At 45.2% G+C, this 27,590-nt stretch overlaps 1 protein-coding gene across 2 annotated transcripts in view; it reads right to left on the bottom strand.

The window, feature by feature from the left end:
- Positions 1–858: 858 nt before the first annotated feature.
- The window catches only part of NR1D2 (nuclear receptor subfamily 1 group D member 2), a 44,287-nt gene continuing 17,555 nt past the window's right edge, over positions 859–27,590 (bottom strand). For both annotated transcript variants that reach the window (XM_029589306.1, XM_029589307.1), the window contains exons 5-8: positions 25,419–26,023; positions 24,151–24,336; positions 16,175–16,385; positions 859–3,641 (exon numbers count right to left, since the gene is read on the bottom strand). In XM_029589306.1, coding sequence (XP_029445166.1) covers positions 3,445–3,641; positions 16,175–16,385; positions 24,151–24,336; positions 25,419–26,023 — 1,199 coding nt within the window. In that variant the 3' untranslated portion in view covers positions 859–3,444. The remainder of the gene's footprint in view (positions 3,642–16,174; positions 16,386–24,150; positions 24,337–25,418; positions 26,024–27,590) is intronic.

The raw sequence follows: 27,590 nt of genomic DNA, 5'->3' as shown, positions 1-27,590 counted from the left end.
CCAGAACAATGCATAATCAATATCCATACACCAGATAATGAAGATCCTTAGGGGATATTACAACCTCATTAATCCTTATATCTCATTTCCAGAGGCAAAAAGAAAACAAAAACAACCAAACAACCCCTAAGCGATGCTTAAATCTGCATACATTCAGCAGACATATTGCAGTATGCAAGTTAAATACATTAGAGCCCAGTTATCTATTGGAATTATTACAGTTTGCTTTGCAATGATCTGTTACAGGCAACATTGGTAACTTATTGAGTTATAGTACGTCAGTAACTGCTGGAATCGCAAGTTAGGAAACAGTATTTTATTTCTTAATTTAAAGAAGAAATATGCTTACATATCTATACCACCTTGGTTTAAAGATGCAACTTAGCCACCCCAGACTTTCCACTACTGAAAGATAAAAGGAAGTAGTTAGTGTGTCAACATGACATTGCAGCTTTCCTGCATGTATGGATCTTTCCTCCAAACCAACCACACAACAATACAGTGTGAAAGACAACTTTAGCTCAGTAACATGGTACGGTAATAATGCCCATATTTCATGTGAGTTTAAAAAAATACATACAATTGGTCAGATATTACATTGTGTCAAGTCTATCAGTTTCTATGTACAGTACTTGTAACTTCAAATGTTGTGGAGACCTACTTCATCACTTAACAAGCATATAAAACCAGTGATACAATCTACCTGGTTCTTTTACAGTATTTCTCTAGAAACTAAGGTCAGCTGGGCAGGAGTGTGTGTTTTTAAATAAAGTTAAAATAAATAAGACAGAGAAATGGTAATTTTCAACAATGTGCATATAACATTAACACACATACAGAGAAGTGAGTGGCACCTAGTCATGCCTGTATTTTTTTTTTTTTTTTTTTATAAACTGTGCAGTGGGAACTGCATTGTTTATAAAATAACATCCCGATCCCAAAAGTATGTGCACATTTCAGCACCTGAATATTTGTTTAATGCGGGAATCCACATCATTTAAACACCTATTTCATAAGAGTATGCTTATATTTTTTACACATTAAATAATTGTAACATGCACGTAATAACTTAAGTTTATGCATGGAGACAGGTATTTGATAAAGTTGGTGACGCATGTGTGGATTTCACTTATGAAAACATGTGTGTGCTTACTGCCAAGCACCAGTTTGCCAAAACCTCCACCAAGTCACTTGCCCCCTCCACCACTTGGCACCAGAGCCCCGCTCAAAAACTGCAGCCAAAAGGGAAGTCGGATTTCCTACGCAAAACGTGATTAGCAGGTGTAAAAAGCACGCACGTCCTTGGGTTTATAAAATATACAAATGCGGGTGTACTTCCAAACCCCAACCTGGAATGCCCTTGAAAACCCATCTTTCTATGCACATACTTCTCCACACAGAACATGCACACTACCACCCTTCTGAAACTAAGAGGATACTTACACGCATATACGCCTGCTTTAGCCTGTGTAAGCACTTTGAAAATTAACCCCAAAATATCACAATTAATGTCATCTTGAATTTTTTTTTTTTTTGCTGCTCGCAACATGTTTTCTGAAAGCTGGATTATTTTTTTCTAATGAAATCCTCAGTATCCATGACACAGCAAAGGAGAAGGTGATGGCATGCAGAACCACACAAGAATCTTAACCCGCTAGAACTGTTGGCCATTATGACTTCCCAGCCCCACGCATATATTCCTGCAGGCTCAATGAGGTGAAATAAAGAAAAACAACATCAAAAGGGTCTCCATTAGAGGTCTGACATCACAATATCTTTCACCTTTGAAATCAGGAATAGCAAGAAATGTAGGTGTTAAATCATTGTTAAGCCAGGAAATGTACAGGTTCATATCTTCACTGAGGTATCCTTTCCTGGGACCCCTGCCAAAACATCTCTACTGTAGTTTTCACAGCTCCTTTTAGTCCCTCTCGCTCAGCTGTTTGGGCAAGGTTTTCATTCTTGTAGAGAGTTAATTTTTTTTTTTTCTGATCAGAAATAGACTCCGAGACATGGTGTTCTACTAACAATGCAAGGCAATAATGTTAGAGCCTGTAGTAGGTTCCAACGATCTACTTGTAAAGCTAACTTCTGTTTTGACCAGCTATTATTCCATACAATACAGCAACAAAGGGAAAACAGTCCCCCATATTTTTTTTCAAGCTTTGTTGTTAGAATTTTTTTTTTTTTTCAGCCAATGATACAGTGAAGAACAAGAGGACTCTGCCTGGAGTAAGCAAGGCTGGAACTGCAGCATATGCACCTTTAACTCAGGAGTCAATATGGATACAGTGCAGAACAGTGTCTTGTCAGCAAGCAGCGGGGGGGGGACGGGACACCGCATGCTGTCTTGTGTACAGTACTGGCAGAGCATGATGCTTAAAGCTTGTGAATAGTAGCATACATTTGCCTTTCACTGATCACTAATTGCCATAATAACTAACAGTAAAATGGGCCTTGCTTATTTTTCACCTATAGAAAACACTAGGGCACATTGGTCTTAAAATCCCCTTCAGTGGCAAATGTTAAGCCATATAAAAAACAATGGTCAAAGAACACCGAAGACATGGGATCAGGAAAACTGCCAGCACTTTCATTCACTTCTTCCCCCCCCCCCCCCAAGAGAGAAGAATGGCTGGATGTGCTCATTACTGCTTGTTCTTCAGTTTTCTTTTGTGACGCGTGACTACGTTTCAGTTGTGCCCATTTCGCATTCTGATCGCGGACCAGTGGTGCCCGAGATGCTGCAGTAGTGAGCGATGCCACACAGAGAAAGAGAGAGCAAATCGTGACTATTCCCTCCTACTCCAAAACAGAAGCAGGAGACGGTCGAGTGGAACGGTCCTGGGCACTGCAGCTCTGAGCAAGGTGTTCCTTCAACTGAAACCGCACCTTACACCTACTTCACATAAGATACAGTCAACTCCATAGTCTAGGCACAGGCACCGTCTACATGGTTCTTTCAATAAACGTCTTTTCAACAGTTATGTAAAATTAACTCCCTTCACAGTTTAAAATATTGTGAAGAAATTATATATATTTATATGTAGAAACATATTTATATATGTACACATAAATATATATAAACACACAGTACAAGTGTGTATAAAACACATGCATACGTACACACCTACTAAGAACTGGTGGGGAATATGAAACTGTTCCATAAGTGAGCAGAGCTGGTCTAAGGGTGCTAATCAAGAGCTCACGTTTGTACTGCCAGGAGATCTGAATGCTCCATAACACCTCTACAGGTCCTGCCAAAGGTTACCGCGCAGTGAATCATCATCTCACCTGCTGCTGGAGCATCAAATAAATGTCTTAATATACCACAGACTTAGTTGTAAGAATCTCCAAAGACAGTGCAAACATGCTAAACCAAGCACTCTGGCACAAGCACAGGTAGATGCTGTAAAAAACATTTCAGGCAGGTCAGTCAAAGGCCTAGGGATGAATTTTGAAAGCCAGGAGCTCCTCAGAGTGCATGTTGTTTAGCGAGCGGAGATCGGGCAGCTTCAGGAGCAGCTTGGTGAACGTGGCGGCTTCGTTGGGGTGCGTTTTCATTATTAAGGTCCTTAATGCACGGATCAGCGTTTCCTGCAGGGCCTCAACAGAGTTGACGTTTTCTATTCCCGACCGATCTATGTGAGATAAGAGATAGGGGTGGGGAGGGAATAAAAAAAAACAAACAAAAAAAAAGAGCCATATTAGAAAAAAAAATTATATGTAGCACACCATCCCTCAGCCATAAACAAGTAAAAATTTTAAAATGAACAAAGAGTTACTGAGCTTGTTAGACATTTCTCACTGGCCTGATGAATGGAGCATCACAAAAAGATAATAAAAAGAAAGCACTTCCCACTCTGGACTCTCTTTATCAATCCATGGCACATGTTAATGTGTATCAGTGAATAGCACACACACCCTCCCCCGTCATTAGAATTAATGAGCTCCATGGTAAATAAACCATACCTTACTATGTGTCATGGACGACCCACATAATTTAACATTAGCAAAAGGAAGAGCAATGAGCAGACTGGTGTTGAACTACAGTGTTTACTAGAGATGTGAATCGGAACCAGAATCGGTTCGGATTTCAGTTCCGATTCACATCTCTAGTGTTTACAGTCTGGCGCAGCACAGGGTATGAAGAATAATGCAGGGGGTGGGGTGGGGGAGCTAGAGAAGAGCAATATAAGCAAATGCTGGGTATATCTTTCCCATCTTGTTACACAATGCAGCCCCCCCCTTGGAGGATTTGACAGCTGGTGAAGAGCAGGCGCCAGCTCCAGGAGGGAGCCAAAACATAGGCCAGAGCAACGAGCCAAGCTGTGCAGACACACACACCGCGGCCCTTCAGGCGCTTACAGTGTTTGTGGAGACTGGCACATACCCAAAAATAACTGTGCAGATAAACAAGGCAAGATGCAGAACCAGATTAGTTTTGCTTCCTTCTGAAACTATGCGGCCATAGCTTTGCATGACCAGCTGTGAAAAGTTGTGGGTCAGATATGAACAACAAGTAAAGGCTGCTGGATGGCAGAGGCCTAGGTTCTGCCCAGTTTCAGTAATGAGTCAGTGAGACCTGCTCAGCAATTACTGACATCTAAAAGGTGGTTATATGCAACCTTCACACACAGAAAACAGAGGAGCTCTTCTCCCAAATTTCCCATTGTTTAGGGCCCAGGCAGATGTAGCAATACTTATGATTGACATAACCTTGCCACATTGACAATATTTAAATCCAGGCGGCTTAGGCACCATGGTAGCACTTGCTGTTTGGGCGATTTACTTGTGTGAAAAAATCTTCCAAGGAGATGAGAGAAGAGCTTCGCGTGCAATTAGCAGTGTGGAAGAAGAAAGACTAAGGAGATATGGTGATCGCGCGGGAAGACCCATCCAGGCGCACAGTCAAAGCTCTGTGACCTTGGAGAGAAGCTCAGCCCAGGGCCACCAGAGGACACCCCAGACAGCATGGCTAATTCAGCCTGCTTATCAATGGGAAAAAGAGAGACTTCCAAGCTCCCATAAGAAAGTAGCAAAGAATTTGTCTCACTGTTTAAAATTAAATGACAAGTACATCTTATCCCCATCTCAGCTGCTGCAATAACTGAGCTGCACAGGGTGAATTAAGGACATACTCGAGAAACTTTTTTTTTTTTAAATTATTTATTAAATTTTTTCATTCACTTATACAGTAAAATGAAAAGGAGTACAACAATGTAAAGACATCATAATGAAAAAGAAAAAAGAAAAAATAAGAACTTTAACATAATGATGTGATTATAATAAAAGGAAGAAAAATGAGACTGACGTATTGAATATTCTGTTAATTTTACATGGAGATTTTAAGGTAATCTACATAAAGAATGCATTAACATAGAAATCAGCTGGCCATTTATTTATGCCTGGATAGTTACTCACTTAGAGGAATGGCACTAGTAGATGGTTCTATAGTTATGGGAGGCATTTCATTAACTAATAAAGGTGAGGATACTGTAGGTTGCTGTGCTGCAATAAATTGCTGCATTTGCTCTATCTGATGAAAAATGTAGGTGTCATCCCCTTTTTTGAGTTCACACCTACAAGGATAGCGTAGCAAAAAATGTAAAACCTAAAGTAGTAACTTGAGATCTTAAAGCCAAAAATTCTCTACGCTTAGTTCTTGTAACTAAGGCCAGATCAGGATAGATTTTTACCACTTGTCCATAATAATTAGTAGGAAATTTTTGAAAATATCTCATCACTTTATCAATATCCTGAGATAATAGAAATACTTTGGTTGTTTCATTTGTATGTATAACTTCTTGGTTCGAATCCTCTAGAAAATCAGTTTGGGAATTTTTTTTTATTATGAAATAACATGTATTTATTGATGGGATTTCTTCTTCCGCATAAAAAATTTTTTCAAAGAAATATTATGTTAAGGTAATAAGGAAGCTCTCCCAGTATTTGTGGAAAATTTGTTATCCTAATGTTTAAATGACGAACTTTATTTTCTAGGGATTCCAACCTTTGTGAATTAAGCATTTGTTCTTTAATCAAACAAACATTTACTTTTTGTAATGAATGGATATTTTCTTCATTAACTTTTAATTTTTGAGACATCAAGCTACTCTGAGATTGAACAGCTAGCAATTTTGTTTGAAAATCCAGAGAAATTGTATCCATCTTTTGTTCAAGTCTAGACACAGCTAGATTTAAACCTGAAACTGCTTCCCATATTGTCTCTAGCGTTACCTTCTCCGGCCGGATAAACTGATTATGTTGATCCTTCAATTTTGAGGAACCCGGGCCCTCAAACTCAGTCCCGTCTCTGAGGCAGACGCCTGTGCTTCTCCGTTTTCCTCGCTCCTTTGGGCTGGTGGGAGCCTAGTATCCGGGCTCAGGGATGCTTCATCTCGGGAGACAGACACATCTCCACATTGCGTCGCTCCAAGAGATTCCTTAGCTTCCTGAGTTTCCAGCTGTATCAGAAATCTATTTATTTCCAATTGGGTCATGGAAGAACTTGAGGGAGCTTCCCTTTCCTTTTGGGAGGCAAATTACTAATGATTTGAGATCTGACGTCTATGTCGCTTTTATACTCAGTTTATGTGAGAGTGAAGAATTCCAAAGAAATTATTTAACAATTCGAACAAAGTCGCACGCGGCTTTGGCGACGTGCCGGCGGCGGCGCCGCACCGCAGGGCGTGTTGATAAAGGTGTTCCGGCGCTTCCCCTTCCAGCTTCCGGTCTCCCTCTCCGGGGCAACTTCACAGGAAAATACAAAACGTCTCAAGGCCTGAGATTAAGGCAACTCTCACCCAGTCTCAGATTGGGGCCGCGGGGGGTGCGTTGATAAAGGTGTTCCGGCGCCTCCCCTTCCGGCTTCCAGTCTCCCTCTCCGGGGCAACTTCACAGGAAAATACAAAACGTCTCAAGGCCTGAGATTAAGGCAACTCTCACCCAGTCTCCGAGAAACATTTTTAACCAGCAAATATCAACCATGTGAAGAAATTGTATGCTGGAAAAAGCAAAAAACTCAGCACTTCTAACCCACAGAGGTGTGCTTTTCTGACGTGCAACCTTTCATGTGGAAGATCTGCACTAAGGGGAAACGGTTATAAATGTGAAGCAGATTTGAAGTAGATTCCTTTTCAGCCATCTCCCTTTTCTCTGATGAGAAAACAGGGGAGGCCACAATTTTAAATGAAATATAATTTATTAGAATAAAAGCCATCACTGAATGGTTCCCAGTTCCCCGCTCTCTTTTTTTCCTAAGAAAGGAAAGATTTCAATTGAGAAGAGCGATAATTTAACAGAGAATTTCTTAGTTTTTGTGCAATATCATCAATGACACCTCCTTTATCATCAAAGATGCTCCAGATGTCTTTCCTTGGTGAAAGGCCATTTAATATGCAATAAATATAGTGTTTTCAATCATCTCCTGACATATGGAAGCAAGAATTACAGTTTCCAAACAATGACAGTTTTATGTCAGTCTACATTCTTGTGAACCCTAATTCTCCATTTTCAAAAGGTGTGTTACAATTAATGTGAAATGGAGAAATTTACCTGTTAATTTTCTTTTCTTGAATCCTGTTAAACCTGTCCAGACATGCATGTTTATACTGCCTACTAATATATGAGACAGAGGACACAGTTCTTCCATGACATCACCACCATCTATAGGATGGTGCATGCAGGCACAGGCCAGTGTCCTTATGCCAAAACAATTGAAGTAAAAAACTACCCTCAAAGACTGTTATTAAACTTTAAAAATCAGAGGAGAAAATCCTCCAAGATTAAATGTTCCTCCAAAACTCCAACTGGGGATAGGAAGCAAAAAAAAACAAAAAACAGGTCAAAGGAATTAAAGACAGTTCTCAGGCTCTTCCTACAGGAAGTGAGTAAAACCTTCTATAAAGGACCAAGACTTAACCAAGGAGAACAGCATAGCCACTGAATTCCTGGGCAGGTCCTTGACTGGTTTAGCAGGATTCAAGGAAAAGCAAGTTTGCTTACTGTAAACGGTGTTTCCATAGATAGCAGGATGAATTAGCCATGCTGTCATGGGAACTGTCCATCAGGGCCCGGGAGGGAGGGCAGAGGTTAGAGTTTTGTGTCCTCTGCAGGAAAGGAGCAGATTCTCCTCAGTCTGTAATTAAGCTTAGGCGTAGCAGTAGAAGAAGAAAGGTTCGACTAACAGGGAGGAGGGAGGGTCAGCATGGCTAATTCATCCTGCTATCTACGGAAACACAGTTTACGGTAAGCAAACTTGCTTTTTCCCCGTTGATAGCCGGGCTGAATTAGCCATGCTGTCATGGGAGTCCAAGCTCCCGATCACGCTATTTAATATGAGTCTTCATTGTCTCGTGATCCTATAGTAGTGGTAGTCAACCTCCCATGTTATTGGTTAAGTATTCTCTCTCTCTTTTTTTTTTTTAAGACGAAAGTCTGTAGTACAGCCTGTCCTATTTTTGCATCAGTCATTGCTTGCTGGTTTAGGCAATAATGCGAGGTGAATGTGTGAAGAGATGACCACGTTGCCGCTTTGCAGATGTCTACGTGTTGAACATGTCATAGGTGTGCTATGGATGTTGCCATAGCTCTAACTTGATGAGCGTTTGGAAAAGATGCCAGGGTTAGATTTTTCTTGGTATAACAAAATTGGATACATTGTGCTATCCAGCTGGAAATGGTACATTTAGATACTGGAAGTCCAGGTGCATTAGGATTGAATGAGACAAAAAGTTGAGATGAACTGGAATCAGAGTGCGTTCTATCCTTATAGTATGCTAATGCCCGTTTGCAGTCAAGGGTATGGAACATCCGCTCTCTATCGTTAGAATGAGGCTTGGGAAAGAACGTTGGTAGTTCTATTGTTTGATTCAAGTGGAACTGTGATACCACTTTTGGAAGAAAGCTTGGATGAGTTCAAAGAACTGCTTTATGGTTGTAAAATTGCAGATATGGAGCATAGTGAACTAATGCTTGTAACTCACTGACTCTTCATGCAGATGTGACTGCCACTAAGAATACTACTTTCCAAGTTAAGTATTTTATATGTGCAGAATCCATGGGTTCAAATGGAGGTAGCATCAGTTGCTCCAATACCTTGTTTAGATTCCATGGAACTGGTGGTTTAGCAACTGGAGGACGAAGATGTAAGAGGCCCTTGATGAAACGAGACACCAGGGGGTGAGTAGAGATAGGTTGATTGTGACATGGCCTGTGACAAGCAGCTATTGCACCAAGGTGAACTCTTATCGAGGAAGTCACCAGGCCAGAAGTATAACACGTATGAAGGTAGTCTACGAGCAGCTCCGGAGAACAAGCCAGCTGGGAGATTTCATTAGATGTGCACCAGTCGGCATAACGTCTCCATTTGAAACTGTAATTGCGTCTAGCTGATTGTTTTCTGGACTCTAGTAAGACCTGTTGGACTGCTGTACATATGCCTTGTTCTTCTAATAAGAACTGCTCAATCTCCACACTGTCAAGTGAAGGGAGGTGTGAAGTGGATGAAGAAGTGTTCCTTGTTGTTGGATCAACAGATCTGGTTGGCTTGGTAGACAAATTGGGTCTGTGATGGAGAGGCGTAGGAGATAACTGTACCATGGTTGTCTGGGCCAAGCGGATGCTATGAGGATCAGTTGTGCCTTGTCTGCCATACATTTTTGAATAGTCCTTGTGATGAGTGGTATGGGTGGAAATGTGTACATTACGCTGCCTTTCCAAGGAATCAAGAATGCATCCAGTGCCACTCTGTTGGGAGTGGGCCAAAGTGAGCAGAAATGAGGGACTTGGGTGTTCATTTCTGTTGCAAAAGAGATCTATTGTTGGAATTCCCCATTGCAGAAATAGTACTTGAGCTATGTGTGGATTGAAGGTCCACTCGTGAGGATAAAACACCCGACTCAGGCGGTCTGCTCTGGTATTGGCTATTCCTGGTAAGTAAGTTGCTTGCAGATGAATGGAATGCTGATGAGCTAGTTAGAAAATCAGCAGGGCTTCCAGTCATAGGGACCACGAACCGGACCCTCCTTGCTTATGTAAAACATTGCCACTTGGTTGTCCGTGTAAACCATCACCCTGCGTCCCTGCAGATGAGATTGGAACGCTTGGAGAGCGTTTCAAAATTGCTAGGAGTTCCAATAGGTTTATTTGCAAGTTTTGTTCCTGAAGAGACCATAGTCCTTGTGTCTCGAGAAAGTCCAAATGTGCTCCCCAGCCCCTTCGAGATGCATTCGTAGTAAGTACTGCATTGTGAGGAGATGGGTTGAACAACGCTCCTTTGGATAGCGTGGATTCTTTGAGCCACCAATTGATGTCTTTTGTCATCTCAGAGGTGAGTAGTAGGCATTTCGTCAATGGTTGTGAGTATTGTTTCCATTGACGTTTCAATCCCCATTGTAGAAGACACATGTGAAGTCTGGTATTGAGGACTGTGAAGATGGCTGCTGCCATATGACCCAAGACTGTCAAGATTTGTCTTGCTGTCTGTTTGTGTGTGCGGATGAGAATTCGCAAGAGACGACACATCTCGTGTCTCCTGTCCTCCGGTAGGAATGCTCTGTTGCGTGTAGTGTCTAGGCGAGCGCCAATGAATTGTAGAATTTGAGTTGGGTTCAAGTTCGATTTGTGATAATTGATTATCAGTCCCAGGCTGTTCAGGCAATCTATTAATTGTCGAAGTTGCTCGAGTAACTTGTCTGGGCTCGAAGCTACTACTAGCCAATCGTCCAAATATGGAAAGATTGTCATTTCTTTCTGACATAAGTGAGCCATCACTATCATCATACACTTGGTGAAAACTCTGGGCACTGCCGAGAGGCCAAAGGGAAGAACGTTGTATTGGTAATGTTGATGCTTGTATTGAAAGCAGAGGTAGTGCCACGAGGACAGATAGATGGGAATATGTGTATAGGCATTCTTCAAGTCTATTGAGCACATCCAATCGTTGGGTTGTAGGAGGGGTAGAATGGATTTGAGGGACACCATTTTGAATTTCTCTTTGACTAGATACTTGTTCAAGTCTCGGAGATCCAGGATTGGACGGAGGCCTTCAGACTTCTTGGAAATGAGGAAATATGAGGAATAAAACCCTGTGTTTCGGGCTGTCTGCAGAACAACTCGGATTGCCTGCTGCTGTAGAAGCGTGGCGACCTCTTCTCAGAGTTGAAGATGATATTTCTTTGTTGATCGAATCTGTACGTGAGGGAGAAGGGGTTTTGAAGTAAATTGAAGTTGATAACCTTGTTGTACTATATTGAGAACCCAGCGGTCTGAAGTTATCGACTTCCATGCAGGAAGGTGTTGTGTAATTCTTCCCGGGGGTGCTTGATGTAGTAGTGGTGGCTGTATTTAAAAAAAAAAAAAAAAAAGACTGCATTGATTTAATAGGGGCCACAGGTTGCTGAGCCTGTCTTTGGGTTCATGGCTTGCCTCTTCTATTTTGTGATTGTTGTTGTGTTTGTGGCCTTTGATACGCTTGGTATGAAGGGTTTCTATAAGGCTGAAAGGAACGATAAGGATGCCTTGAAAAAGTTTGGTGCAGATTATTTCCAAAATAGCGACAGGAGGATGAATATGAAGATAGTGTCGTCAACAATTGGACTGCTACAGCTTGTTCCTTTAGTTGGGTGACAGTGTCATGGAACCTCTCTCCAAACAAATTGTTTCCAGTACAGGGTAGATTAGCGAGCTTGTCATGAAGGTCTTCCCTGATAGCACTAGCTCTTAGCCATGCTAACCTACGAGCTGCAACAGCCGTAACCGAAGCTCTAGAAGAATTTTCGAAGCCTTCATAAACTTCTCGCAGTAGGTGACGCGAGCATTCTTCAGTGTCCTGGAGAGGAGGCGGAATTGGTTCTACGGTGGAGGTTAATAGACCTTTTGTCACTTGGATGCATTCATACATGTATTGTATCATGTAGAATTGATAAGTGCGAATACAAGCAGCCAACATGGAATTTTGATAGAATTTCCTTCCAAATTTGTCCAGGGAACGATTGTCCTGTCCCGGAGAATAGGAGGCATATGTCTTTGATCTTTTAGATTGCTGCACAGCGGATTCTACCACTATAGATATATGTGGTAACTGCGGTACAGTATAGTGTGATGATTTTGGCATACGGAACTTTAGATCAGTTTTCTGTGATACTGCAGAAAGTGAATGTGGGGTTTCCCATGATTTTCGAAGGACATTGTCCAGTACCTCTTGTGGAGGAAGTGATGTTGGTTCCCCTGCAGTATCAAAAATCTTCAGAAGGATAAGTGTTTCTGACCTTGGGTCAGGTAGCTTTTGGACATCTAAATGTAGGATGGTCCCAAGTTTTTCTAAAGATTTTGGGTACAATAAATCTTCGGGAGGAGAATATGGTTCCTGCGGTTGTTCTGGTGGATCTGAAGGATATCCGGTAGACGAAGAAGGTGATGAGTGAGTAGAAGGTGAATCACCTGGTAATGGAGGTTTGTGAACAGGTGAGTCATGCACCGAAAGTTTTGATGAGTGTAATGGCTCTATAGGAATCTCTTCCTGTTCAGGAGAACTAGAGGAGGATACGTGTGGCAATTTGAAGGGAGTCAAAGAACCCTGATAATGCCTCCGATATAAATTAGAAAAAGCCTGTTGAGCCAATGGAGGCATCATCAGACGTGGAACACGAGATGGAGATGGTGAGTCTCCTAAGTCAGGGTTTGAAGGCAGTACTTTAGAACCTAGAACCTGAATTTGGTGATCCTCTGCTACCTTTATAGATGGTGGCTGAGGATTGTCTTCAAACCAAGGACTTGCATACGCTTGAGACGATGATCCTGAACAGGAAGAAGATGATGTAAGGGAAGAAGGAATTTTCACTACATCCTCTTCCAAACCAGAGGTTTGCTTTGAGGCCTTTGTATGGTGAGACAGAGTTGAATCCGAAATATCATGTTCGGATGTGTGCCTTCTTTTTTCTTTATGGACCTGCTTACGTGTTGAATGACGACGACGACTCCCTGCAGAAGGAGAATGCTTCCTATGATGACCTGAGGCATCAATGGACGATTTGCGTTTACGTTTTTTATTGAGGAGTCAGACCTGTGAGTTTGCGTCGGCATTGATTCCACTGATGTTGCATGCTTGAAAGAATGCCTACGTTTAAGCATCGAATGCGTTGGCGTCTATGTTTTCTTAGACTGTGTCGGCCTCGGCGCCGGATGCGTCGGCCTTGCCTGATGCTTCGGTGCCCTATAAGTCGGCCTCGGCGGCATATGCGTCGAGTGTTCTCGGTGCCGTTTCCTTGAGGCTTCGTGCGCCGGATGCCGTATCGGCCCAGATCCCTGGGTACTGCTTGGGGGTCGCTTGAATCAACGAACCCCGATCCACCTTGTCATGGGATTGTTTACCTTTCAATCCCTTCAACTTTCCAGGCCTGGAGATCTTTGGATCAAGAGACGACGCTCTCCTTGTGGCTGGGGCCTGGGTCTTCGACGGTCCCGGCGAGGAGTGAGCTTCGGAGGGGGGGGGGGGGGGGGCATATGAGCCACCTTTATCCGGTTGTAGACTTTTAATCTTCTGTGCCCGTTGACGCCTGGCCCGCAGAGACATTCGGCCGCAGTGAATGTGGTCGGGCCTGACTAACATTTATCATGTCTGTCTGTCACGGACATGATTTTTCCAATTGGGAAAGGTTTGAACCCTGGCTGACGGCTCTGTTTTTTTTTTAGACATATTCTACTCTTTAGAATTAACTGCTAAGGAGAAGAAAGCTCCATGTGCGATCCCGCGCACGGAAAAAAAAAACCAGACTGAGGAGAATCTGTTACTTTCCTGCGCGGGAACACACGCGCAGCCGCAGAGGACACAAAACTCTAACCTCTGCTTAGGAAGCTCGGCTCCCCCGGGCCCTGATGGACAGTTCCCATGACAGCATGGCTAATTCAGCCCTGCTATCAACGGGAAAAGGAAATTAACAGGCACGGCTAAGTTTCTTCTTCCTTATCTTCCTAGACCAATCCAGACATGTGGGGAAGTAACCAAGCCTATCCTAATATGGGTGGGAAGAAGCTAGGCTGCTCTAAGATCACCTGTCCCCAAAGCTGCATACTCCTTGGCTTGTACATCCAACCTCTAGTGTAATGACAAAAAATGTAGACAAAACCCAAGTAGATGCCCTAAAAATGTCCTCTGGAGCAGCTGCCATAAGAAGCCCAAGCCCTCACAGAATGAGCATAAAAGGCCTCCATAGTCTGTTGATCTTTCAGTACATAGGTTGTGGATATCTCCTCTTTAATCCATCTAGATAAAGATGATTTGGAAGCTGCCTCTACTTTGAGGCTTCACAAGAATGCCAAAACAACCTATTGGTTTTTTCTAAAGGAATTGGTGACTTTCAAGTATCTAAAGAGAATACACTGAACATCCGAAAACACTAGAGGGAACAGCAAAACCAGGAATGGACTGTTGTGGAGCAGTACCCTGCCTTATGCAGAATACCTGGTGCAAAAGCACCCCCAACTCAGGAGAGAATGGCATGGAGGTGGGAAAAAGACACCCAATCTCTGGCAATCTGTACCCCACTCTCTTCCTGTGGGCCTAGGACTTCCCTCCCTGCTCCCACAGGAGAGAGAACCGGAGGTTCAGGAAAACTTTTCCTGACATGGCTGCTGCCTTCACTGAGGCTCCCCCGATGGGACCTGCCTCAGTACCTGCCCTCGAAGAAGCTCCCTGCTCTGCAGCTCCTCTTCCCGAAGCAGCCTCTATGGAGGAAGGTTCCCCCCCCTCCAGGTCAATTTTACACGACCGACCTCCCCCCCCCCCCATGCTGAAGATCGGCAGCAATCAGAAGCAGTAGAACCCATGTCAGTTCCTGCATGAAGAGAAGCCCTTCCCATGCTCATCTCCGACTCCCACTCCAGCACGCTCCTATTGCTTTCCCAGAACAAGAGATGCTTCTAAACTTCTTGGGCTGCTGCTGAAGAAATACGGCCAAATGACCAAACCAGCCTTAAACCTTTTCTTTTTCTTAACTTTACTGACAAACAAAAAATGACAACACTACTCTCTAGTCTGCTTCTGGCCACTGTCTACCTTCCTTCTTCTTCAGATTCCAACCTTGTAAAAGAGGGGAAAGCAGGGAGTGGGGTTGGGAGGGTGAGTGAGGGAATCAACATCTCTGGCTTTCAAATCACACACATACACACCGCAAGACAGCTAAGGGCCACCAATATCCCTGTTGGCCCTACTCAACCAGGCAGGGGTTGGCATAAAACAACTCCCCCAGGAACAAATTGTCACCAACACCACCAGGCTGAAGGGTTCACACCTCTGCCATCTGCTGGAGACATGTAGGTGATTCAGTACCTTATACAAAGTGACAACCAGCAAACCAGTTGCTTTCTGTCCCCATCTGCTGCTAGGGAGAGGAAACCCCATGTGTCTGAACTCTGGTGGAATAATAAGGAAAAGCAGACAAAAAGAGAGGAAGGGATGTGGGAGTTCGCTATATAGGAAAAAACAAAAAAATTCCTCGGGAGAAACCATCTGACCCAAAGAAAATTCCTGAGCTGGCCTGCTACTCCCAAGCTTAACCAGGTCCCACAGGGAACATGGGAGTCAAATAATCGGACTTGCTCAACTTGGCTCAGAACCAGGAAGCGTGCTCAATCAGGCCCCGCAGGGAAGCTAGAAGCAATAATAAAAAAAAAAAAATGGTCTTGTTCAACCTGGCACATAACCAGGGAACCAGGCCACAGGAAGGCTCAACTAACTGTTGCCCTAGGAGCAAAGCTGAGAAGCACTCTGCTGGTGGAGGCCAAAGGCAAAAGTCTGAGAGCTGGAAATCCTACTGCATCAGTCCAGAACTGCTACCATTTGCTGGAGACAGAAAATATTGACTTTAGCTTGTACTGCACCATCCTATATTCTGTCATGGAAAAAGGAATGTCCTTTTTTATTCAGGTCTGGTCTAGCAGGACAAGAAAACGTGCATTATTAGTCAACAGGCTATTTTATGCATTAATTGCACCATTGTAAATAGGGATGCAAATTAAGAAGCCTCCCCCATCCTGTACTCCGCTCCCACCCTAAACCATCACCGTTTTGCCACAAAATGCAAGCAACTTACACAGCTTTACACTTTGCTGCCCCCACCCCTCCTGTTTACTAAAAGCAACTGCATGCAGATATTTAACTTTCTTTTCTTACCAGCAGATACCAGGACAACTGCTGTGAACAGGCTCATTTCCTCCTCACTAAGTTGTAGGGCATTGAGTTTCTCGCTAAATTCAAACATTGAGTTCAGCAGATCCCCAGCTCCCATAGAGCGCAAATCATCCACACTGTACTTCTTTCCACTTAGAAAGGTGACAGTACGCTGCTTTGCATCAAACAGTGATGCAAAGCGCACCATTAAAACCTGGTGAAAGAAAAAAAAAAAGAAGTGGCAATACATTTTTTTTATATAATTAAGCACAATGAAGATAAGAACTGCATGTCATCTTTTCATATGTCATTCTATTCAGATATGACCAGTTAAATCTTCTCTCTCATTGTAGGAAAAACAATTTTTTTTAAAACAAGAAAAAGATATGGTTCATTGTTCTTAGTTACAAGGTAACCATTAACCTATGGCGGAAATTATTTTTTCTGTCTTGAGGCACTGGATGGTGAAGCAGGTTCCTCAGATTAAATGAAACAGAATCAAAATTGACACTGGAATGGCCTAAATATTTTTCTTAAATGCACGGTTTAGGGTTAGTCACTCAGGGACCCTGACTGGGGCAATGAAATCAGATAGCTCTCAGAAGAGGAACCAGCTACTCTTCAGAAGGTTCAGTCTGAGGGTTTGCAATGTCAGTATGGCAAAAAGGAAGGAAGGAAGGAAGGAATGCTAGAAAGATGAATTCACAGGATAGCTGAGATACAGTATGTGTTTCACACACAGCCATAGAATGGACAAGAGTGCTAGCCAAGATTAATGAGTCTGCAAAAGCCACAGGATGCCAAAGAAATCCCAAACAACTTAATTATGAATCTGAGAACAGGCTAGACAGGAAAAATGCGAGGGAGCAGCAGTAGCAGCGTCGTGGCGGGCAAGACCCTGACAGGGATATCCAATCCCCCGGACACCCGGCTTCTACTGAGGGATGGCCCACGAAGGTGCCTAACACCTAAGGAAGCGACCACAACAAAATGAAAAAATTCTAACTACTGAAAAAAAATCAAACTAAAAACTGCAGGAGTGCATCTCTGCCATCTGCTGAAGTCAGAGAAATACTGAGGGACTGCAGGTGGCACTCTTGTATATATATAGCAGTGCCCAAAGCTTTGTTCTCTGACGCCATCTGCTGGTAGGGATACACAACCCACTTCTCTGGACTGATCTGGGTATGTTCAGGAACAGAGGTTATATTTGTAAAGCAGTTGCTTTTATACTGATCCTCAAAATACAAAAAACAGCTTCCCAACATAGGGTGGGCCCCTGATAGCCCTGCTCGAATGACTCTATTGCCAAAAGAACCAAAAGTTGGCGACTGCAGATTCAAATGATAGAGCTGAGCAAAGGTATGTAACGATTTCCAGGTCGCCGCTCGGCATCTCTCCTGGTATGAAACAAACTTGCTCTCCGCCCAGGATGCTGCTTGCGCATGAAGAGAGTGGGCCCTGATGCCCAGTGGAGGCTGACGACCAGACCCTATATACGCCGCCACTATAGCGTCTTTCAGCCAGCAAGCAATCGTTGTCTTTGTAGCCTTGGATCCTTTCTTTGGACCATTCCAGAGGACAAACAAATGATCCGACAAACAAAATTCGTTAGTGAGCTCCAGATAGCTTGATGTCAAGCGCATCCTGATTCGCTAACGGAGATCTTGGGGATCGTCAACAGAGAAAGATGGGAGTTCAATCATCTGATTCATATGAAATGCGGAAACCACTTTGGGCAGGAACGAGGGCACTGTGCACAAGGTGACACCCCCCCCCCCCCGAGTCCGTAAAACGGAGGTAGGGCTCCCTGCAGGATAGCGCCTGGAGCTCCGAAATCCGGCGGGCAGAACAAATGGCCACGAGGATGACAGCCTTGAGGGTAGCGGAGCGCATTGGCTTGAAAGGAGGTCTGCCTAAGATCCAGAGGACTAAGTTGAGGCTCCAGGAAGGACAAGGAGCCTGAACCGGGGGTTTCAGATGCTTCACTCACTTGAGGAAGCAGACGATATCCAGGTGAGAGGAAAGAGGAATTCACTCCTGTTAATGGACCAAGGATCCACGGGCCGCAACCTGAACACTCAGCGAATTGTAGGCTAAGCCCTTCTCCAGACCGGTCTGTAGAAACAAAAGAATCTGAGACACGGAGGCAGTCCGCAGTGACGCCGCTTTGGAGGCGCACCAGGATTCAAAAACCTTCCAAACCCGGACATAAGCGATTGATGTAGAAGTCTTCCGAGCCTCGAGGAGTGTCGAAACTATTGCCTCTGGGTAACTTCTTCGCCTCAGTCGGCGCCTCTCAAAAGCCAGGCCGCAAGACAGAAGCGATCTGCCTGGTCGAAAAATACTGGACCTTGATGCAGGAAGCGCGATAGATGACTCAGGCGAAGAGGTCCGTCCACCGCAAGGTTGATCAAGTCCGCGAACCACGGATGACGGAGCCATTCCGGCGCCACCAGGATTACCGGACCTTGGTGGACTTCTATTCTCCGGAGGACCTTGCCCACGAGTGACCATGACGGAAAAACGTAGAGGAGAATGTGACGTGGCCATGGAAGGACCAAGGCATCTACTCTTTCTGTGCTATGCTCCTTTCTGCGACTGAAGAATCGCGGTGCCTTTGCATTGCAGGAGGTGGCCATCAGATCCAGGTGAGGGGTCCCCCAACGATGGACTAGAAGTTTCACTGCCTCCTCGAAGAGTTCCCACTCCCTGGGATATAAACGTTGTCAACTGAGGAAGTCGGCCTGAATGTGGTCTACTCCTGCGATGTGAGAAGCAGCCAGTCGAGAGAGGTGGGACTCCGCCCCAAGTCATCAACTTGTCCGTCTCCAACGAGACGTGATGACACCTCGTGCCCACCTCTCGATTGATGTACGCTACCGTGGTTGCGTTGTCTGAGAGGATCCGAGGGGGAGAAAATGCTTCAGTGCCAGACGAACCCTCTCGTTTCTAAGAGATTGATCGGCCAGGTGGCTTGTGACTCAGTCCACTGTCCCTGAACTGAACTCGTCTGGCACACCGCCCCTCAGCCAGAGAGACTGGCATCCGTGGTGACAACCACCCACTCTGGAATTTCCAAGGGCATTCCCCGTGCCAAATGAAGCGGGTCAAGCCACCAGAGCAGGCAGTCCTTGGCCTGGAACTCCTGAAACACCGGTTTCCATTGGGAGAGTAACGCTCTCTGCAAAGGACGCATATGCGCATAAGCCCAGGGCACAAGATAGATAGTGGAAGCCATGAAGCCCAGGACCTGTAGGTAATCCCAAGCCGTGGGAAGGGAGAGGCAAGAGAAGCGCTGTACTTGCGTTATGAGCAACTGGCCCAGTACAGGCGCAAGAAAACCTTGCCCGCCTCCATGTCGAAACGTGCTCCCAGGAATTCCAGAGACTGAGATGGAGTAAGGCTGCTCTTGGCGAAATTGACAACCCATCCAAGGGATTGGAGGAGATGCAATACTCTGTCGACCGCCTGGTGACACTGGCTCAAGATCTTTGCCCAAATGAGCCAGTCGTCCAGATATGGGTGAACCAGAATTCCCTCTCGTTGGAGAGCTGCAGCTACCACCACCTTACCTTCGTGAATGCCTGGGGGGCGGTCGCCAGGCCAAAAGGCAGAGCTTGGAACTGAAAATACTGGCCCAGGATTTTGAAGCGAAGGAAGCGCTGATGCACCTTGAGGATGGGAATGTGCAGATAAGCCTCAGTCAGATCCAGGGAGGCGAGAAATTCTCCACAGTGCCCCGCCGCAATCACAGAGCGCAAGGTTTCCATCCTGAAGTGTGGGACCTTGAGCGACCTGTTGACCATCTTGAGATACAAAATTGAGCATAAGGAGCCCTCCTTCTTGGGAACCACAAAGTAAACCGAATAATGGCCGGATCCGACTTCCGTTGGCGGCACTGGGAGGATCGCTCCGAGGTCTAGGAGCCTGTCGAGCATCTGCGGTACAATCAGTTGCTCTTGTGGTTGTCCGCAGGGAGAGAAGAGGAATCTGTCTCTTGGGACCCACTCCTCCTAAAAGAGGGAGAGCCGCCCCCCTATCCTGGGGGTCGGGGAGTGGGTCAGCCTGACATCATTATGAAGACTTGGAGGGTGCCCCTTGGGCCATCCCGTCTCGTGCCTGTCTACGGCCTCGAAAGGAACAGGACCAGGACTGGGATCGGGAAGAGGGCGGACGAGGTGTCGTCTGTCTTGTGGCGCGGAAACGGCACTGACTGCGGAAGCGGCTTCTGGAGGCACTGAACGTCCTAGCAGTTCGCGGCCAATCTTCCGGAAGTCTATGCACCATATTCTCTCCGAGGGACTTAATAATCTGGTCCAGGTAGTCTCCAAAAAGGAATTTCCCTTTGAAGGGTAGCAATCCTGTGTTTTGGGAGGAGGAATCCACCGACCAGTTGCGGAGCCAGAGAAGGCGTTGGGCCGAGACTGCCGAGACCATTGATCTGGCCAGAACTCGGAGAAGGTCATACAGAGCATCTGCTCCATAGGCTATGACGGCCTCCAGGCGGTCTGTCTGTCGTGCTTCCTCCGGAGGGAGCTCTTGTGAGCTAAGTAGCTGTTGAACCCAGCAAAGTCCTGCTCGTTGAGCTAGGGAGCTACAGATGGTCGCTCTGATGCCCAGCGCAGACACCTCAAACACTCTTGAGATAGACCTCTAGTTTCCTATCTTGCAGATCCCGCAGAGCTGTACCTCCTGTCACCGGAATGGTTGTTCTTTTCATGATGGCCGAAACCGCCGCGTCCACCTTCGGAACCTTAAGCAGCTCCAGAAAGTCATCCGGGAGGGGATATAGCTTTTCCATTGCTCTGCCGACCTTAAGTGAGGCTTCAGGAGAATCCCATTCCCTAGATAACAGTTGAAGAAGAGTAGGATGGGTAGGGAAGGCCCTGGTCGGAGGGCGTAAACCCGCCAGCACAGGGTCTCCCTTTTTCACCGAAGGAGTGGGCCCAGGCGGATCCTGAGGGGCCTCAATATCCAACTCCTGCAGGATATGTGGAATGAGAGCGTCCAACTCGTCCCTCTGGAATATACACAGAACTCTAGCCTCGTCACCTTCCATCTGAGTGGTAAGCAAGGGATCATCCAGGTCCGTGTCCAGAGCAGGATCCACCCCCCCCCCCCCCTCCCGGCAGGGGGATGTACCAAACGTACCCTGGCGGACCCCTGAGGGGCCACAAGTGTCCCCGCCCCTAAGCCCTCTACTCCCTGGGTGACCCCCGCGGAAGGAGGATCCGCTATCCTGACCACTTTGGGAGGCGGAGGCCCAGCCGTGGAATCCGGATGCTGGCTTCATCTTCGCCAAATAACCATTGTGTGGTAGGAGTACAAAGTCCGTGGAAAACGGAGGTGGCCCCAAGGGAGGCAAAACTGGGGTATCCCCTGAAGGTAGGAAGGATCCCAGAGGAGGAATCTGGGTTAAAACCGGTGGCAAGAGCGAAGAAATCTCCTCAGAATCTTCTCCTGGTAGCGCCGGGGAAACTGGTTCTGCACCAAAATGGCTGCTGTTCCCGCGCTAAGCGGGATTGGGGCCGGCCTCTGCCCATCAAGGCGCGCCTGAAAGCGCTAAACAGAGCGTCCCATCGGTTGCGAGGGGCCCTCCCCACCGGGGAGGCACCTCATGCATATCCCCTCGCGGGAGAGCCGCGATCCGGGCTCCCCGCATGCCGAACACCTGGAAGCCCTCTGCATAGCAGGAGAGAGGGGGAGCCGCGAGGAAATCAGCAGGCAGTGCCGCGGGCAGCGGGGAAAAAAAAACAAAACAAAAAACTCCGCTTGCTATCTCCCTCACCGACCCGATCAGAATTTCAGGCGCCACAGAGGAATGAAACTTCTGTGGCCGGCAGCCCCAAGGAATGCGGCTTCTCGGGGCAGCGGGTCGGAACGCACCAAAGGGGGAGAGGTTGGGACCTCCAACATGCACCCCAGGGAGAGTAGAGTTAGAAACTATCCCTGTGAAAAAGACAAGTACAAAAAACTTACCCCGCTACAGCCAAACACAGAGCAGTGAAGAAAGACAGTGACAAAACAGATCTGCCTGCAAGTTATAAGCTAATAGCTTTGCTTTTTTTTTTTTTTTTTTTTTAAATTGTAACAACTTGATCCATCTAAGGCAAGAAAGAAGCTTAGAAATAGAGAAGGAATAAATCTAACCTTCAAGCAATGTACTGGGGGACCACAGGTTCCCCCACTCCTATCTGCTGGAGTCAGAAAGATACTGAGGATTGGCAGAGGGTGCACTGGTTTATAAGGCAGCACCCTTCAAAGCTTTGTCTGACTCCATCTGGACTGATCCAGGTACGTACAGGGAACCCTGGTTATGAGCAAGAAGGATTGGGATCTATTCTGCTGGGTACTTGTGATTTGTATTGGCCACTGTCAAAGTTAACATGTTGGGCTTGATGGACCTTCGGTCTGACCCAACATAGCATTTCTTATGTTTCTTACATTCCATTTATGGTTCCCTTGTAAACACTGTACTAGATACAATAATAATAATTACATAGTTTTTTATCCTGAACAGTTAAAAACATTTCTTAACTCATTGAGTACTGATATAGCTTAAGGCACTCCTGAGATGTAAATTCTAAGATAACTAGAGCTCTATGTCTGAAATAAGGATGTATAATTGTATTATTTAACCACTGTCATTCTGCGGCAACTTTATACTTTCCTATTAGCTCTATTTATTCCTCTTTCGATTACCCTTTTCTATTGTTATGTTGTAGGCTATTTAGAGAATTTGGTGTAATATTCTATTATTTTTCTTTTGAAACTTCTCTATGTTGTAGTTTGTTACCACTATGTTCTCATAGTTACCTTTTTTATAAAATGTTAGAATTCTAAAAACAGCACTTCAAAACCTCAAAAAGACATTTAAATTTAAGGAAATCAATGGTAACTTATTTTGGTCAATAAGAAGAAAAATATTTGAAGCTAGCGCTAAGGGAATAAAAAACAAAATAAAAGGCCCAGGTTAACAACCTGGTAATAAAAATTCAACTTAGTGCTTCTCAATCTGGTCCTCAGGACCTACTCAGCCAGTCAGGTTTTCAGGATATCCACATTAAATGCTATAAGCAACTCTCTCATATGCATATTAAAATTGTGGCTATCCTGAAAAACAGACTGGCTGAGAACCACTTGTTTAAAAGGTCATATTCTAGATGTTGCCAGAAATGCATTAAATTTCAAAAGCACAGTGGATAGGATGGCTTCAAACATCTATTGCAGGAAACACTGGACAGGACACCAAGAGCAGTGACTATTTTACTGCAGACATACACGAGGGCCCATCTAGACTTTTTACATCATCATCAGAGGTTTATTTGCCTTATCTAAGGCTAATTCCTGTCTCTGTCCCCATTTGACACATCTGTCTACAGTAGTGGCTCCCAACCTCTTTATGCTGTGGCACACTCAGCATTGGGTTCACTTTGTCGACATACCATCACCTTCCCCTTCCCCACCCTCCCTAGCATCACCACTTTTCCTTTCCTCCCTCCCTGGTATCACCGCTTTCCCTTCTCTCCCCCTACCTTCTGGCATTACCTCCCCCCTTCCAGAATCATTTCCACCTGGTGAGCACTGTTCTTTACCCCTCCTCTGCCAGCTTCCCGCTGAAGTCGGATGCGCACAGGGTCCCGTAGCCGCTGCCACTCTGCAGTTCTGATGTGAGCAGGAAGCTGGCAGAGGAGGAGGAGGCGGCAGCAGGTAAGGAGTGCTGCTTGCCGACTCCTCGGGAGGCCATGTGCATGGGACGTTTGGGATTAGGGTGAGGAGGGAGAGAGAAAGACTTTGCTGCCAGCGGCGGCAGCTGTAATCTGCTTCCATCTTTTTTCCCCCAGAAGGGCCATAATTTAGTGGTACACAGGCTGGGAACCTCTGGTCTATAGGAAACACAACAATGTAACACTGCGCATAAGAGTTTACTTAATGTGGTATGAGAATTTTAAATCTAATCACTCTCCAAGGCTTACCTCAAAGGTCCCGGCCTTCAACAGATTGACCTGGTCATGCTGCGAGAGGTCTCTGAATCCTGGAACACGTTTTGCAAATTCAACCACTTCTTTCACTGCCGGCGTGAAACTCATGGAAAACTCTTCCCAGATCTGCTGCCCTGATTTATTGGGGTCCATATAGGGTGAAAGGCTCATGGGGCACACCTAGTGGCACACAGAGAGCACAGCCACCGTCAGCATCACACGTTGCTCTAAGACCACACACAAAACAATGCAGATCACAAGACTCAAACAAGCAAACCAGACACACACAAAATTTTACGAGGCAATTGTCAGAATTATGGGGAAAAAATGTTCTTCTCCATGGAAAGATCTGTATTCAACTATATTTAAGTCTATTAAAATACCTAAGTTAGCTTTAGAGGTTAGTGCCTAACATATTCCTTGTGTACTGTTATAGTCTAATCTACATTTTCCCCAAGCTCAAACCTCAGCCTTTTGGCTCTATGCTTATTTTTCTAGTTTAAAAAGATTTGGCTAATACCGGGGTCAGTAACTGCAAAAGCAGCTGAGAAACAAAAGCATTGTATCTGAATAGATGGGAAAGCACTGGGCTCTGAGAGTCACAATGCTTTGAACTGCTTGGAGGCAGCCAGAGAGAAGCACTGTGGAGAGAAGCTTGCACAGCAGGTCACCAGAACCCATGCCAACCATTAAGATGGGCTATGAAAGGAGGTCTGATAGTCTCACACACATATTTACAGACCAAAGACTAATCATGAACCTGGCCTAGACTAGTTCAGAAAACAGGGCCATGAAATGGACACCTGGCCAGAGAAAATGGACGACAGGTGGGTTATGACTCCTGAAAAGGCTTCCCCATGCAGCTACCTGAGCAGAGGGAAACCTGCCTTTGTTTATTCCTGCTTCAGAATGTGTTACACTGACTTAAGTTTTCATCCTCACATATTTTAATTTCACCATATCAGGGACGTTAAAAAGCTGGAAAGTGAGAGCAGATCAGACGAAAACAAAAAGCAGAATAAGCAACCTCTAATGTATTACCAAACCCCTTTTTCAGTTTTGCAAGACATTTTGCTGCAGCCTGAAAAATCATGTCTAGGCTTTTTACAATTTGTGGTCTGTAGCAAATCTCTCTCTCTCTAGAAAAGATAACAATCTGAAAAGTCCAGTGGATATATAGTGTTCATATCATCTCTCTCCCCCAACCCAGGAGCGAGCTTTTCTTAACTCGACATGGAGCAGTAGAAATGGGATTACCGTACCAGATGCATTCTCCCTCCAGTGCTGTGCAAGTAGTTGCTTATGGCGTCACTTGGACCCGAGCCACCAGCCAGTCCTCTTCCAGGCACCCGCTGTGCGCTGCAGCCGGGAGAGTTCCTTCTGTGCCAGCTTACAGGGCACATGATGTGCCCATTCAGGTATTCTTTGTGTTGCCTGGCCAGGCACTGCCGACTCTCAGCGCCGGGGTGCTGGGCTTCGCCGACCGCGCCGCGAGTGCGGCCAGCGGCGCGACGCTGCTGCTCTGCCCCCCTCGAGCATCTCCCCCCGCTCTGCGGCTGCGAGGCTGGGGATGCGGGCAGCTCCTGGTTGTACATGAAGGTGTCCCTGTGAGCTCTGGTCAGAGTGCCCAGGACGTCGTCTTTGGCGCCATCAGAGGATGGAGGAAGAAGAGGCGGGGGTGGGGTGGGGGCCTTGCAGTTTTCTGGCTCCTGGGGCCCCGCAGCTTCTGGAGGAGCCTGGGGGGGGGTCGGGGATTCTTCTGGCGAGTGGCCGCTGAACTGGCTGCTCATCATGGTGTTCATAGCACTCTGCATCTCCAGAAGCATCCTCTGCTTTTCACGTTTCGGTATGCGACCAAAGCGAACAGCTGGCGAGGAAAGGAAAAACGTGACTGCTTACATATTACACCACATGCAGAGAAGTGCATTTATTCTTTAGAAAGAAATACAACTCTGTCAACAAAACTTAATTCAGGTAGACTAAAAAAAAAAGAAGGGAGGGATCGAGTGTTTGCTCAGTCAGATCAAAGACATAGGACATCGTGCCAGCAGTGAAAACTGGCAGACTGGATGGGCCTTATGATCATAGTCTATTCCGATATGAAAATTTAGAGGGTCCAAGAGGTGAAGAGACAATGTGCAAAGAGAGGTGGCACGGTGAGTCTCAGGCTTCCAAGATGATTACGGACCAACCATGGTTATAACCCTAACGTCATCATGCAGAGGACAGCCAGAGGATCAAACCACCAGCTCATCAGTTTTGGTAGCTCTCTAGATTATTACAGAGTAAGGTGTTATGCGACACTGTCCCAAGCATGTTTAAATTCAGTTAAGCATTCCTCTGCTGGTTGTCTATTCCAGGCTTTGTAACCATACTTAATCCAACACCCACGCCCCGTCCCAGCTCTTACCCAAAATAATTATTTGTATTGCTGTTTACACATGCAAGCAGGACAGTTCAAAGCCATTTACTTGACGTGGCCTGACCACCCAGGCACCAGGGCTGGTAGTTACTGGGCAAGTTAAACTGTCTCCGTCAGCGGCAGTTTATTATAAATATCCACAATTTGAACCCAAAGCCAAAAATAGCTCTGGGAGGAAGAACCTATAATGCAGAACTATGAAACCAACTAAACAGTCTCTGTGTTTAATCATGATACAAGTCGTCTTTTTGAATGGGACTTAAGCCATTCCCAATGCATGTAATAATATCATTTGCAAATCTATTACACTCAAACCGTCCCCCTTATGATCAGATTTCACACAGCACATGACTTCCTGGGTCCTATTTATAAAATTTTAGCCTCAAAAGTTGAACTATTGTATTTTTGATTCTTCATAAAGGAAACACCCTTTAAGACTCAATTTTTGATAAGAAATACACGGACTCAGCACTTTTTTTTTTTAATTTAAAGTGTTAGATTGCTATATTTTTGAACCATAAAAGATGATTTTGTATTATATACATTTTCCTTTAAATATATATTTTTTTTTAAAACCCTCCATTTTAAATAAACTTTAAAAAAAAATCTTATTTCAAATCAAAATAGTCCGATTTAATTCAGAAAAAACACACCATGATTTTTATCCATTCTGGTCAGTACTTAAAGTATTTATTTACAATACTCTTTCACATAAATCCCTTCCCTTCACAGAGCAAACAGGTCGCAAAAAAAAGAAAACAAAAACAAACAAAAAAAAAAAAGGATTATAAATGCACAAGTCTCCTTTACAGGATCAGCAAGAGTACAAAAAAGTACTGAGGTTGGATCTGTAGTAAACTACTACCCTTTTGAGCACCTTTTATGGACAAGATCCTGAGGATGATTACAGTGGCCCTACAGTGTGGATGTTACTACCAGGAAAATGACAAAGGTATTACATGATCTCCCTAACCCCCCCCCCCCAAAGCCACTTAAAACACCCTCTTATCCA

This window comes from Rhinatrema bivittatum, chromosome 2, assembly GCF_901001135.1.
Source record: "Rhinatrema bivittatum chromosome 2, aRhiBiv1.1, whole genome shotgun sequence".
NCBI lineage: Eukaryota > Metazoa > Chordata > Amphibia > Gymnophiona > Rhinatrematidae > Rhinatrema > Rhinatrema bivittatum.
This window is presented reverse-complemented; position numbering and strand designations above follow the sequence as displayed.